The 15,534-nt window shown below is 37.3% G+C and overlaps 1 protein-coding gene across 2 annotated transcripts in view; it reads left to right on the plus strand.

The window, feature by feature from the left end:
• Nucleotides 1–6: 6 nt before the first annotated feature.
• The window catches only part of CENPP (centromere protein P), a 231,925-nt gene continuing 216,397 nt past the window's right edge, over nucleotides 7–15,534 (plus strand). The window contains exons 1-4 of one of the 2 annotated variants that reach the window (XM_081263569.1): nucleotides 7–112; nucleotides 5,124–5,305; nucleotides 6,943–7,031; nucleotides 13,759–13,847. In XM_081263569.1, coding sequence (XP_081119695.1) covers nucleotides 5,293–5,305; nucleotides 6,943–7,031; nucleotides 13,759–13,847 — 191 coding nt within the window. In that variant the 5' untranslated portion in view covers nucleotides 7–112; nucleotides 5,124–5,292. Of the gene's footprint in view, nucleotides 438–5,123; nucleotides 5,306–6,942; nucleotides 7,032–13,758; nucleotides 13,848–15,534 lie in introns of both variants that reach the window. The other variant, XM_081263568.1, reaches the window with a different exon arrangement.

Raw genomic sequence — 15,534 nt, forward strand, 5'->3', positions numbered from 1 at the left:
CAGGTCCCGGAACCACCTCTCCAGTAACCTAGACGTCCGGGTTGTTCCAAGGCTGCTGGCGGGGGTGGGCAGCCGGACGCTTGGCGGATTGGAAGGAACCAACTCGCAAGAGGTCGGGACTGTTTAAAGACAGCCTTGGGGAGGTGGGGAGGGTCCTCAAGACCTGGAGTCTCGTCTGAGCGCGGGGGTGGACTCTCCGGCCCGCGCGGTTACGCTTCACCCTGCCGCCTCCCCTACCCCGCGAGCTCCGCAGTGGTGCGTGCCGGTAGCGCGCGCCGCTTGAAGCTCAGGGCGAGGCGGCCCGGACCCGGCTCGGCAGTTCTGTGCGCCATGGACGCCCAGCGCGCTGAGGTGCGCGCCTTGGAGGCGGAGATTTCGGCGCTGCAGCGAGCTTGCCGCGAGCTGCCGGCGCCCTGGGAAGGGACGGCCAGAGACCGGTACGTGGCTCCTGTCCTCTCCCTGGGTTTCCCGGGCACTGCCTCCAGGCGAGGCAGAGGACCGCACAGAGCGCTCCGGGCCGCGGTTCCCCGAGGCCCTGACCTGCGGGATGTAGCTTGGGACACCCCCAAACGTAGACTGGAACCGTCGCCGATTTTGTAATGACGGTGGCCTAGCGTCTGGAGTACCGCTTACGGGGTTCTCTCTGTGATACGCGCCTTTCAGCGCATCCACTGATAGTGGTGAGAAAGTCGTTTCTTGCAAGGTCCCAAGTCCTGTTTATTTCTTTTAACTAGAAAATGTTGCCTTCGGCAGGCAGCAGTTTCAAAGTGGGATTTACTTACTTTGTTTTCGGGACATTTGTTTGTATAGGTCACCTAGCCACGGGGATACCTTTTTTTTATTATTATTATGAAAATGACATAAAATTTTCTTTGAAGCACGGTTTAGGTGAAAAGCTGATACAAGGAAAAGTAGCTAATATCGACTGTAGGGAGAATCTGACAGCCCTCTGACGTAGATGCTATCCTTAACTCAGTTTTAAAGTTAGAGAACCTGAGAATCGGAACTAGCTTGCCAAAGGTCCTAGACAAAGGAGGTGTTAGAACTGAATTGGACCCTAAAATACTAGGGAGTCTTCTTGATTGAAGGAGAGAAAAGATCTCTAACAATTATCAGTTATGTATCATCTCATTACTTGAAATCAAACTATCTTCGTTTTTAAAAACAAGACTAATTTGGTATAGGTGCAGAGAGAGGGGTTTCCCCTCTCCCCCTGATCTAAATGGACAAAAGTGCTAGAAAATGTGAAGGAGGATGAGGGGGTCTAAAGAAAATGTTTGGGTTGGGGATGTAGCTTAATGGTAGAATGCTTGCTTAGCATACAGTGAGGTCCTCAGTTCCATTCTTAGAGCTGGGGGAAGTTTACATGATGTTCTATGCAGTCATAAAAGTAGAGAAATCTGTTACTGGTAAAAGGGAGAAAGAAGCCCGGTGCAGTGGCCCAAGCCTGTAATCCCAGCGGCTTGGCAGGCTGAGGCAGGAGGATTTCGAGTTGAAAGCCAGCCTCAGCAAAAGTGAGGTGCTAAGCAATTTAGTGAGTCCCTGTCTCTACAAAATAGGGCTAGGGATGTGGCTCAGTGGTCGAGTGCCCCTAATCCCTGGTACCAAAAAAACAAACAAAAATGAAGGAAACAGGTGAACAGAGTATGTATATGCTTCTCACAAGAGTAAATGAAATGTCCTTGCTACTCCAGGTGTAAACCATAGATTGGAAGCATTAGTATCACCTGGGAGTTTGAGAACTACCTACTAAATCATAACCTACATTTTAATAAGACATCCTCCTCTTACCTCCCCAATAAGCAAACTCTTTTTAAAGTTTGAGAAATACTGTATCATATTATGGGGAGGATGATTTCTCCACTGACCACAAGATGTCATTATTAGTCCAGAATACCATAGTAGATTATTTGTTATGTGGGACTCCTCATTGATCACACTGGAAAAGTCACAAGAGTTCCAGACTCTAGAAGACATTAAATGTCAGTCCAAGGTATTTAGGTTTAATGGGAAATTTTTTTCTCAACTATGGTGGAGATGGAAGATTGGGACCTGTGTGAAAGCTACTTTTTAAGTGATTTTAAATGGTTGGATGGGTTGGTGGTAGAAAAATTGGAGCTAAATTATTCAGTTATAGCACACTGCGGTGATGCAGCCACATCAATGTTTATAGCAGCTCAACTCACAAAAGCCAAGCTATGGAAATAACCTATCTGTCCTAAAGCAGATGAATGGATAAAGAAAATATGGTATAATATACACAATGGAATATTACTCAAACATAAAGAAGAATGAAATAATGCATTTGCTGGTAAATGGGTGGAACTGGAGAATATTATACTAAGTGAAAATAAGCCAATCCCCCAAAACCAAAGGCCAAATGTTCTCACTGATTGGTGGATGCTAACCCAAAACAAGGGAAATTGGGGTGTGGAATAATAGATATCCATTGGATTAGAAAAAAGGGAAATGAGGGGCTGGGGATGTGGCTCAAGCGATAGCGTGCTCGCCTGGCATGTGCGAGGCGCTGGGTTCGATCCTCAGCACCACATACAAATAAAATAAAGATGTTGTGTCCACCAAAATCTAAAAAAATAAATATTAAAAAATTCACTCTCAAACAAAAACAACAACAACAAAAAAAAGGAAATGAAGGAATAGGAGGGGGAAGGGAATAGGAAAGACAGTAGAATTAATTGGACATAACTTTCCTAGCCTTGTTTTTGAATACATGACCAGGGTAAATCATGTACAGAGTGGGATCCTAAATAGAATATTAACACTCTATGTATAATTTGCCAAAATACATTCTACTGTCATGTATAACTAAAAAGAACAAATAAAATAAATAAATTATTCAGATATATCCACATTCTGGAGCCAAATTGCCTGCCTTCAAATTCTGGCTATTAATGGCTGCATGATCTTGATTGGAACCCCTTCCTTGTTAAAACGGTACCCAAGTTTTCACCTTGTTGTGAGGACTGAATTAACATATTTAATAATAACTAACACTAATTAGTAGATCATTGACTTTTAAGCTCAAATCAAGTATAGATTTGGTTTAAGAGGGGTTTCTTGTGAACCTCTAGTGTTGACAAAAGCATTTTATGCTAATAAGAAATTTGCAAATAATAAAACTACATAATCAATAAAATTCAAGCTAAAAAAAATTCAGCTGGGAGTGGTGGCACATGGATGTAATTCCAGTGGCTAGGGAGGCTGAGGCAGGAGGATCCTGAGTTCAGAGCCAGCCTCAGCAAAAGTGAGGTGCTAAGCAACTAAGTGAGACCCTGTCTCTAAATAAAATACAAAATAGGGATGGGGATATGGCTCAGTGGTTGAGTGTCCTGAGTTCAATCCCTGCTACCCTCCAAAAAAAGAACATAATTCAAACTAATATTATTAGTTGAAATAAACCAATGATACTTTGCTTATATAACTAGTTTCTATCAATGAGAATATACAGCTCCTCTTTTGTGTATATGATAAGAAATATATATACAAATACACATATATCATACAATTTACTATTTTAATCATTTTAAGCATATTGGTCAGTAGCATTAAACATGTTCATATTGTTTTGCAACATTACCACTGTCAATCTTCAGAACTTTTTCATCATTCCAGTCTGTAACTCTATACCCATTGAATAATTAACTGCTATCCCTCTTTCCCATTGCCAATTGCAAGTTCTTTTTTGAATTCTGTCTATCTATCCTTTAATGTGATTGCTTTGCTCTCTTGAACGTTCTGTGACAGTTGGTGTTCACTTAGCAGAAACTCATCATTTATGTTTGAAGATTGCCTCTGTTTTTTTTCATATTTTTTTTATGAAAATGTTTTTTATGTTTTTTATATTCAAAGTAAATTTTTTTGTCATCAATCCATGATAGAAAATGTGAAAGAATATGTGGTAATCTTTCAGATGTTACAAAATGTACTTATTGATATTTAAAATTAGCAGTAAAACAATATTAAACTTTTTTATAGACCTTATACAAGTCTTTGATCCTCAGTGTGAATAGAATTAGATTGTTTCCTATAGACATGGTAGAAGGCCATAAAAGCATTGATTAATGTAGTGGAATTGGAAATAGTAAAGGAAGAAGAGGTTGGAGAGGGAGCAGAAAGGATGACACTATATCCAGAGATAAGGCCAATGAAACATAAACTTCTAAAATATGGAGCCTTATGCATCAGGGGGAATTTGGAAGAAAAGCTTATTCAAGGGGGGAAAATGTGGAATAAGTAAGTAGGTCTACATTGCAGGAAGAAAAGATCTATGGCAAAGGTGTGTTTTAGGAGTTGCTGGCATAGAGGAGCTGAGGTTAATCATTGAGTGTTTCTCTGGAATGAGAAGAATATATAATATTTAAGAAATTAGGGGTAAGAGTATTAGGGTTTTCCTTTAATGTTGGTAACAAAAAGCAGAGATAGCAGAAGATCCAAGATATAAATGAAAGTCAGGGTAATCATGCCCCAGAATCCAAAAAAGAGATGTTTTGGAATGGCAGAAGTCTATAGTGTAGAATATAGCTGAGTGTTTAGGGGGGGAAAAGGATGAAAAAAAGTATAATCTAATGCAATTATTAACTCAATCTTTTTTTCAAGGAAAATTAAAGTTACATGTTCTCAGAATGTCTGGTTATAGTATTATTTGAAGAGATGATGACATTTCTTCTTTGGAGTCTTTACTCCCCTCTGTATTCTTAGATTTCCTGAGATATCTCTTAGTATAAAATGTTTTGTGATATTTGCTTTTTTTTTTTTTTTAAATAGCTATTTAATTTTGTTTTTATGAGATGTCTTGGGTATTAGTTTTTTAGGTTGGAAATTCCCAGATGAGAACTGACCTTTCAATTTTGCAAAGTACTTCTGTTTTAGTTTATTTTAAGGTGTTTCTACTATGTACAAATATCCTAGTATAATTTGGTTATTTTTGTTTTTTTGTTGAAACTAGAGATTACAGTATTAATGGCCATATTAGTTTTGATAATGCTTTAGTTTTAATGGGAAGTGATTAAGAGAAACAAAATGGGAATGGTTTAAAGAAAATTGGGGTATTAAATGAACCAATTGTTAGTAGTTGTAATAACTTTCTGATATTTACTTTTTAGAAAATCATTTCAAGAAACATACCAATCAGATACTAAGAAATGTGAATCTTCAAAATATCTAAAAAGTCAGCTTGGACATTTAAAATCAGAACTTTCATTTCTAAGTACACTTACTGGCTTCAATATAAGAAATTATGCCAAGCAGACAGAGGACCTAACAACGACTGAGATGACAGAAAAAGGTGAGCATTATTTTTAGTCTAGAAGTGGTTTTGAAGCTTACCATATTATGATTGGTTATCATAATGTTGAAAAATTCTGCAGATTCACTATTTGATAAACCTGTTTATAGTCTTTTTGAACATTCCATTGTGCCCAATACTATTTAAAAGTTGTCTAAGGTAAATATTAAATAATGGAATACAGTCTTTATCATTAAATAACCTTAATAGTTAAGTAATAGTGATATGTGATTAGGGATTGTTAGAACAGCACTATTAATATATGAACATAATAATTCATTACTGATGTGAAACCTGCCTGATCTATAATGGTTTGCTGCTGTCATTGCCTATGGCCAAATAAATGTTCAGCACCTGAACCTTTTGCCAGAAAGAAGGTATCTGTTCCTAATGACAGAGTTTTATTGCTGAAGATCTATAGTGTTCTAACAGCTAAGAGGAAGCTAATTCAGCCTTGCAACTGGATGTCAAGAACTTTAGTTGGACAAGAATAACATATCCCAAAGCAGAAATCATTTTTGAAAGTGCTTCCTGACTTTTCCACTGAAACAACTTTTAGGACAGGGAAGAGAATCTTGGGCGGCTCACTGCAGGGAGTTTCTGAACTACATATAGAAATGGAGTGATGTAATTTAGATACTGAATTACTTGAAAAGAAGAGATGGAATACAGGAAGTATAGAGGATGAAGATAGTCAGGTGTAATGATGCATGCCTGTAATCCCAGCTACTCGGGAGGCTGAGGCAGGAGGCTCCTGAGTTCAAAGGCAGCCTCAGCAAAAGTGAGGTGCTAAGCAATGCAGTGAGATCCTATCTCTAAATAAAATACAGAATAGGGCTGGGAATGTGGCTCAGTGTTCGAGTGCCCCTGAATTCTCTCCAATACCCCCCCCCCACCAAAAAAAAAAAAATGGAGGATGAGGATAGGTCACATGTAAAACTTTCACCAGTATAAAGTCTTGACATAAATTCTTAAGCATGAGTTTTTTTGTTTTGTTTTGTTTTTGAGAGAGAGAATTTTAATATTTATTTTTTTAGTTTTCGGCAGACATAACATCTTTGTTTGTATGTGGTGCTGAGGATTGAACCAGGGCCGCACGCATGCCAGGCGAGCACGCTACTGCTTGAGCCACATCCCCAGCCCACAAGTTGTTGTTGTTGTTTTTTAAAAAAATAATTTTTTTTAGGGAAGCACTCTACCACTGAGCCACAACCCCAGTCCCTAGGCAAGGTTTTAAGAAAACTGTGGCCTTGCCACATGCAGTGGAGCACACCTATATGCCCAGCTACTCAGGAGGCTGAAGCTGCAGTCATGTTAAGCTGAATCCATTTAGACAGGAACTAGGTAATGTTTAAAAAAATTAAAAATATGATTGAAACTTATCTAGGGCTATATCACTATGTTTCTGTCTTTTACTTAACCTTTGGTATAATTGAGAACTACAGTGTATAAATTGTCATTAATCCTATTTTGTAAGGATAATCAGTTTGGTGCACATTGTTCAGATTTTTTAATGCAATTACCAACATATACTTTCATACATCTACTCATATGTATCATAGATAATCACATATATGTGATAGGTATGTGATGAAAATTGTTTTTGTCAAATAAAATATTTGTTTTCTAATTTACAGGTATAGAGAAAGTTCTACAGAGACACAGATTATCAGGAAATTGCCACATGGTTACATTTCAACTTGAATTTCAAATTCTAGAAATTCAGGTAAATTAAGGAGCCTATTGTGATAACAGAGATATTTCTTTATAACAGAAGCAATTCACACACCCCAGCCTCCAGCAGTGACTGCAATGAGGAGTCACATTTGTACAATTGTTACTAAGGCAACAGGTACTTTATCATAGGGTAGGTAGCAAAACGCTTCTGGGCTCCTTGTATAAGCCCTGAGGTTGTAAGAGTAGTCATACACCAGCCACATATTATCAGTTACCTATTGCTGAGTAACAGATTTCCTCCAATATCTAACATATGGAAATAGCAAAAAAAAAAAAAAAAAAAAAAAAAAAAAACCCAAAAAAACTATCTTTCTCATCTTCTTTGAGTCAGGAATTTGGGAGCAGCCTAGTTGGATGATCCACAAATTGTGCTGGATTGCTAAGCCAACACAGGGAAGCAGATATGTTTTGCTAAGATTTAGAAAACAATGAAAAAAGAACGGTAGCATAGGCTTCTGGACTGGGTCAGGTAGAACAGGCTCAGACACTTTCAAAGGCTGGCTCTAAGAAAAGCGGGATCCAAGCATGATTTTGAGAACTGTCTGAGGCTCAGCACTGCTTTGGTGGTAGAAAAGATTTTCAGTCAGTTGTTTTCACCAGCTGGGCTCAAGGGAATGTGTACAAAGAGGAAGAATAGAACACGGAAGGACAGGCAGGTTACCTACCTCATCGGATCAATACACTGGGTATAGTGTAATTGTCACAGTCAAGTCCTTGGGACCAGTGACCTTTACGTACCCACAGTAAGATACCAGGATTCCTCATTCTTGTTGTTAGTGTTCCCAGCCACGAAGAGCCCCAAGTTGTACTGTGTGTTTGTTTGTCTGTTTTATATGATGGGAGTCAGTCAGGGAGTTAGGACCCTGCCTCCTTAGGTGTCAGACAACCATTTCCTTACTAAGTCAAAGGACAGGGTCCAGGTATCTGGGCTTGGAAGTTTTGCTTCTCTTTGCAGTCAGAGTATCCAATTTCTATCATTGGCCTGGGCAGGCTGAAGACAGGATGGGGATCTAGGCTCCTCAGTTGATGACACAGCTTCCATTTGCACTCACCTACTTATCACCCTGCGGTTACTGCCAAGCTGATTAAGAAAATGCAATGTGGCATTCCCGGGGCTTGTTAGGCAGAATGTGACACATAATTCAACATTTTCTTATATCATGCCTGGATGGTGAGTGGCCTTCAGTGGCCTACAGTGTTCCCAATTATCACCAGGCCTTGGGGCTTTCCAGGGTCACCAAGGTGATATCATTGTTTTGCATGACTACAGAGATTATCTGTTGAAGGCTGAAATGGAGCATGAATCCAAATGATTGGCATCAATTGGGTTGTACCACTTGTTAGGACCCCAGTCTTTTCCTTTGGGTGACCTGGGGACTCCTGAATGTTTTTGCATTTTTGATGGTTTTATAGTCTGACCAACTGCATTTTTTCCCCCCAGTGCTGGGACTTGAACCTAGGACTTTACACATGGTAGGCAAAGAACTACTGCTGAAATACATTCCTACCACTTTTACGGTTTTTGCTTTGTTTTTAATTTTGAGACAGGATATCATTGAATTCCCCAGGCTGCCCTAGGACTTGGAGTCCTCCTGCCTCAGCCTCCTAAGTAGCTAGGCTTATAGGCATGCACTACCATACTCAGCTCAATTGCATCTTCCTTTTTTTGTGGCTAATGAGATTCTGACCTTAGAGTGGCAATACACCAGTTGTTCTCCTGCATGCTGTTATCCATGAATGGGCTAGACCCAGAACCTATAGCAGATTGGTGGAGTTATAAACCTGATATCCAGTTCCCTCTCTGATAACTACTATATTCATATATATATATATATTTTTTTTTTTTTTTTTTTTTTTTTTTTCCACGAGAACAACTCAGGGACATTCTAGCAGCTTTGGGAGTCTTGCAGGCTTTTTCTGATATAGGTGTTCATTTGTTTCACAGTTGCTTCTTGGATTATCTGGAGAGAAGTAAGACTGTGGGCAAAATTAGTCTTGTCCTAGGACGATGTGTCCACAAATCCAACTGAAAATATCAAGACTGTTCTGTAAAGTTGAGGTAAACAAGCTGCTCTGTGAGGTTGTACATTCCCAGATAGGTGGTGGCCAAAGATTAGTTGGCATTCTCATTAATAGGGCTGTGGCCTGAGAGTTGACATAGATTGTAATATTTTAACTTTTTTTTTTTTTTTAAAGAGAGAGAATTTTTAATATTTATTTTTTAGTTTTCGGCGGACACAACATCTTTGTTTGTATGTGGTGCTGAGGATCGAACCCGGGCCGCACTCATGCCAGGCGAGCGCACTACCACTTGAGCCACATCCCCAGCCCTTAACTTTGTTTATTTTTTATTTATTATTATTATTTTTTGTTTGTTGTTTGGTTTTATTGGTACCGGGGATTGAACCCAAGGACACTCTACAATTGAGCTAAATCCCCAGCCCTTTTTATTTTTTGAGACAAGGCTTTGTTAAATTGCTGAGGGTCTCCCTAAGTTGTTGAGGCTGGCCTTGAAGTTGCAATACTCCTGTCTTAAGCTTCCTGAGCTGTTGGGATTACAGGTATGCACCACTGCACCCTGTTTAATTTCAATTTCTTTAAATTGCTTACTTTTGTTACATTAAGACAATGAAAAGTTGAGACAAGGAAGAAGAATAGATTTTGGGGACAACTAGCAGTTTCTGACCTATATTCTTTAAAGGATACGGGGGGCGGAAATCTGAGAGGAAGTGTTGATACTATTTGAAAGAATTTGCTGAATCTATAAAGAAACATGAATTCTTGTTCACATTTTAAAGTATGGGGTTTTGGGACTGCTTGATTTTTTTTTTTTTTTTTTACTACTAGAAAAAGCATACTCTCCTTGGCTGTATTAAGAACACTCATTTCTCTCTGAACCTTTTTAATTTTATGATTCTTGAAGATTTGACTGGTAAGATGTTGGAAGCAGTTACAGACAGCTGTGGAATCAGCAGGGCTTTAGGAATCAGTTGTAGGAGTCACCAAGAGTCCTTGTTTAGAAAGGAAAGGAACAAAAGGCTTTCTTGTTTGTTGCTCAGAATGCTAATGTGGTGATGATGTTTTTTTGTTTGTTGGTTTGTTGGTTGCTTGGTGGTACTGGGAATTGAACCCATCAGTGCTCTCCTACTAAGCTATATCCTTATTTTGGGACAGAGTCTCACTAAGTTGCGTAGGCTGTCCTTGAACTTGCAATACTTCTGTCTCAGCCTTCCAAGAAGCTGGGATTATAAGTGTGTACCACTGTGCCTGACCAAGAATTGTTAAAGTTTTTAGTATTTGATGGTAAATGCTACCATATGCTAGGCCTATTCCTATTTCTTTTAGAAATATATCTCTAGTAGAATTGCTCAAAGAAAATGCACGTGTAGGGGGCTGGGGCTGGGGCTCAGCAGTAGCACACTTGCCTGGCATGTGTGAGGCTCTGGGCTCGATTCTCAGCACCACATATAAATAAATAAATAAAATAAAGGTCTATCAACAAATAAAAAAAAAAAAGAAAATGTACTTGTAATTTCTAATATTAGTGTTGATTTGCCTTCTAAAATGATTTTGCCATTTATTGAGCACATTTTTACTGTTAAGACTGACCAAAATAAATAAATAAACCTTGTGTTCTCATTTTTTAAAATCAAATGTTCCACTAGAGGGAGATGTTTAGCTCTCAGAACATTAAAAAGTAAATAACTCTTTTTTCATAATATTATAAATATTTTTCCAGAATAGAAATCTTATTAATGTACAATTCCCAAAATCATATAAATTGAATATGTTAGAACCAAAAGCAACCTCATAGATTTTCTAGGTCAACCTCCTTACTTTATAGGGAAATCTATGCAGATTATAGATTGTCTGTTGGCAAAGCTATTATTGTGAAAGGTAGTTGGAATATAGAACTCTGTTCCTCAGATTTACTGTCTGGTGTTATCAGGGCTATAATTTTTATGAGGGAGTTGGAAGATCATGAGAATTAACATGCCTCCCACAGACCATGTAGCATAATAAGTGAGATGTTTAGGAGTTTGTACAAAAAGTAGCAAATTATGTATGTGTGCATAACTTGTCTCCCTGAAACCCAACAAAATGAACAAAATGATTTAAAAAGGGACGTTTTTAAGCAAATAGAATACATTATCATTATCATAGGCTCTAAAGAAAATCTGTTTCTTGTTATGATATTTGAACCTAAACACTGAAATCTCAATACAGAGTGCTTTTGAGAGGCATGGGTATTTTGCAAAAGTTTGTGAGACCATTTTCTTTAAGATCTCCACCCACAATTCTTAAGTTGTGGAGAAGAATGAGAAATGTGGACTTAAATGGTAGAAAAACAAGTAGAAAAGAACCCAGTAGAAAAAACAAGCTGCTGAGATTCACGTAGGAGGTTTGAGGTTAGTATGTTTATAAGGTCCTGGCCCTTGTTTTCCAACTGGGGAGAAAACCTGGTTGGCAGTAGTACCACAGGCAGGAAAATGATGGAAAAACAATATTTTGAAGTTAGCTTTCCAGTGGTTGAACAGAGTCTGCAAACTACCAAAGGAGGAAAATAAATAGAAGGCCAGTAATCCCAGACTTTGTGTTGACCGGATGACTTGCTTATCCTAACGGGCAAAAGGCCAAAATCTACCATGCACCCTGCATACTTGAAGTAAGACATGCCTCTGAGATTTTTGTCTTCCTTGCTTTTATTTATTTATTTGGTAACAGCTCTACTGAGATATAATTTCATATCATATAACTTTAAAGTGTACAATTCAGTAGTATTTATTCCACCAGAGTTGTACAACCACTCCCACAATTAATTTTAGGAAATTTTCATCTGTTTGAAAAGAAGCCCCATATTCTTTAACTACCATCTTTCAATATCCCTGGATTCTTTCAGCCCTAAGCAGTTGCTAATCTGTTTTTTCCTCTATGGATTTCTTTATATTTTGGACATTTCACGTAAATGGTCATGTGTCTGACTTCTTTCATTTAGCATGTTTTCAAGATTCATTCATGTTGTCGCACATGTGAGTACCCTTTTTGGGTTGAATAATATTCCAATGTGTGGATATACCACACTTTATCTATTCCTTCAGTTGATAGAAATGGTTATTTTCATTTTTTGGTTATGAATAACATTGTTATATAACAAACACTCATGTATTTGTGAACATGTTTTTTTGCCTTATATATAACAGTGAAATTACTACATCAAATGGCACTAATGATGTTGAGCATCTTTCAGTGCTTATAGGCCACTTGTATATCATCTTTGGAAAAATGTCTTTGCAGATCCTTTGAATAATTTTTAATTTTTTTAAATGAGTGGTGAGAAAGCCTCAGGAATTTGTTTCGATTAGGTATGATGGTAGATGCCACAGACAGGTGCTCCCAGCGATTCCCACTATACCCTCAAGCATATGAAAAACTATATGAAGATTAGATATCATCAATATCCATTCTCTGACAGCTCAGAATATTAAGGAGACATGTCAGAGTTTCCTAAAACGCACTCTAGTTTGAGGAAATAACAGAAATTTCTAGATTTACTTTCATTAACAACAAATAGGAGCCACAGACCTCAAAGTACAAGAGGATATGGTGTTCTTTCATTGTCCTATTGGACAAAGCAACCTAAAATCTAAAATCAGGGCAACATAATGCCAGGAAAAGAAAGGAAATTAATAAGAAAATGGAAACATTTACTTGAGTTTTCTATCAAAATAACAGTTTGTATAACAGTCTTCATCATTAGGTATAGAATTGTTTCTGGCTTTTTGTAGCATTATTAGGAATATCTTTGTTCATAAATCTGTTTTCATTTCTTATTACCATAGTATAGACTCTTAGAATTCAAATTAAGAGAAAATGAATATTTCAGGTTATTCATTGTCAAAATGATTTCTAGAAGGGTTATACCAATTTATATTCCCACTGCCAACTTTGAGTGTATATTTACCAGCAATAATATTTTTTAGTCTTTGCTGATTTGTTAAAATGTTTTTAATTTACATTTATCTTACTGTTGAGGTAAAACACTTTTTTATAGGTTAATTTTTTTTCACCGCTGAACTTTTAGTTCATGTCCTATGCCTTTTTCTTTTCAGTTTTGTCTCTTTGTCATATTTTTTTTTTAAAGATAGAGTGAGAGAGGGAGAGAGAGAGAGAGAATTTTAATATTTATTTTTTAGTTATCGGCAGACACAACATCTTTGTTTGTATGTGGTGCTGAGGATCGAACCCGGGCCGCACGCATGCCAGGCGAGCGCGCTACTGCTTGAGCCACATCCCCAGCCCTCTCTTTGTCATATTTATTGTGAATGTTTTCCTCAGTTTAATACTTCTTTTTTATTTTATTTTTACTTAGATACTGGGTTTTTATGTAATCCTATTTGCTTTTTTCCCTCCCTATTGTTTGCTTAGGAAGTTTTTCCTGACTCGGTAATTTATTAAATGTTCACATTTCCTCCCAGTATTTTGTGATTTTAATGTTGAATTTAAGGAAATAATTCATTTGGAGTTCATTTTAGTTTTTGGTATGGAGTGGGATCTGATCTTATTGTTTCAATGAATAACCAGTACTTTGATTATCGTTTTTTCATTATGCTTTCCTATTATTTGAAGATACTTAATTTTGCATAACTTAAAAGTATTTTAATCTTAATAAGAAAATGGATAAATGATGTATAAATTTTCTTTTTTTTTAATTTTAGGCTAAGGAGAATTTATCTTCTGTCATTACTGAGCTCAACATAATAATGGAACCCACAGAATATTTAGAATTAAGTGAATTTGTATCTAGGTAAGCTATTTTATGGACTTATTTTATGAGCTATTTTTACTCTGAAGTTTTAAACTTACACTTTTCTTAGTAAATGTATCTCCTCCAAAAGCATAACGCCATTACTAGGGCATATACTCAAACACTTATTACCTCTATGAATCTCTATTTATTGTATGTTCACTATGCTGGGCGTTAAAATTAAAATATGGACAAAAATAGACATAATTCTTGATCTTCATGGAATTTGCAACCATAAGATGTTCTATATTAACTAAATAATTGTAGAAATAAATGTGAAATTATGGCTATGTGGCATGCTAGAAAGAGAGCTGCATAGACTGTTGAAGTACATTAGGACTTTGACTTGTCAGGGAAACGTGGAATGATTTCCTGAAGCTTGAGTTGACATCTGAAAAATGAATGGGCCTTAACTAACCAAGAGGTCCTAGACAGACGGGTAGAAGGAAAACCAGGAATGTGTTGTGTCATGTAGAGCTCACATGACCTTTTTTCCAGAACATGCTTCAAAAGTAGCATCTGCTCTTGTACAAATTATAAAAGGAAGAATACTAGAATATCTGTCACCCTGTAGTAATGGGTATGTTGTGGTTACTTAATAAATATTTGACTTCAGACTTTTGGGTAATTCTTCTATACTGTGATCTCCCTTTGTGGAGTGTGACTGGTATTTTAGAAAAAGTGCTGAACACATGTCAGAAGACCTGGACTTTAGTCCAGACTTTGTATATGATATTTTATAAGTTGCTTCTCCTTTTTGGAGTTTGTTTCTTCTTTGTCACCCTGTTATGCAGTTTAATTATTTATTTTTTTGTGTGTCATCATACATGTACTTAGAGTAATAATATCCATCTCATTCCACCATCTTTTTTCCTGCATGCCCCCTCCCTTCAAATAGTGTATTCTTTTTTGTTTGTTTTTTGTGGTACTAGGGATTGAGCCTAGGGATGCTGTGGCAATGAGCTGAACCCTCAGTTCTTTTTATATTTTGAGACAGAGTCTTGCTAGGTGTCCCAGGCTGGCCTTGAATTTGTAATCATCCTGCCTCAGTTTCTTCAGTTGTTGGGATTACAGGTGTTAATTACTTTTTTTATTTTTTTAAATTAGAGCATGGTAGCTATACATAGTAGTTGGGTTCATCTTAACAAATTTGTGCATTCATGGAATTCAATTTTAGTTAATGTTCCCCCACCACTCCTTCCCTCATTCTCCTTTCTCTACAGATCTTCCTTTCACTCAATTTAGAAAAAAAAAATTTTTTATTTGTCAATGGACTTTATTTTGTTTATTTATATGTGGTGCTGAGAATCAAGTCCAGTGCCTTACACGTGCTAGGCAAGCACTCTACCACTGAGCCACAATTCCAGCCCATCACTCAATTGTTTTTAAATACTGTATTTTTAAAGATGAATTTACTTTTAGTTTTCCATTATAGACTTGTAGTTTTCAGACAAAAGATCAATATCTTTAATTTTTTTGGAAAATTCTTAGTCATTATTTCATTAACTCTTGCCTCTACCCTGATTATCCCTTATCACAATCTGCCTTCACATCAAACACTAAGCATTGCTTGTATAAAACAGCAGTATGAGCCAGCTGTGGTAGCACCTGGCCTGTAATCCCAGCTATTTTGTTAAGGCAGGTAGATCACAAGTGTGAGGCCAGCATGGGTAACTTAGTGAGACCC

Source organism: Spermophilus citellus (assembly GCF_964194105.1).
Source record: "Spermophilus citellus genome assembly, chromosome: 12".
NCBI lineage: Eukaryota > Metazoa > Chordata > Mammalia > Rodentia > Sciuridae > Spermophilus > Spermophilus citellus.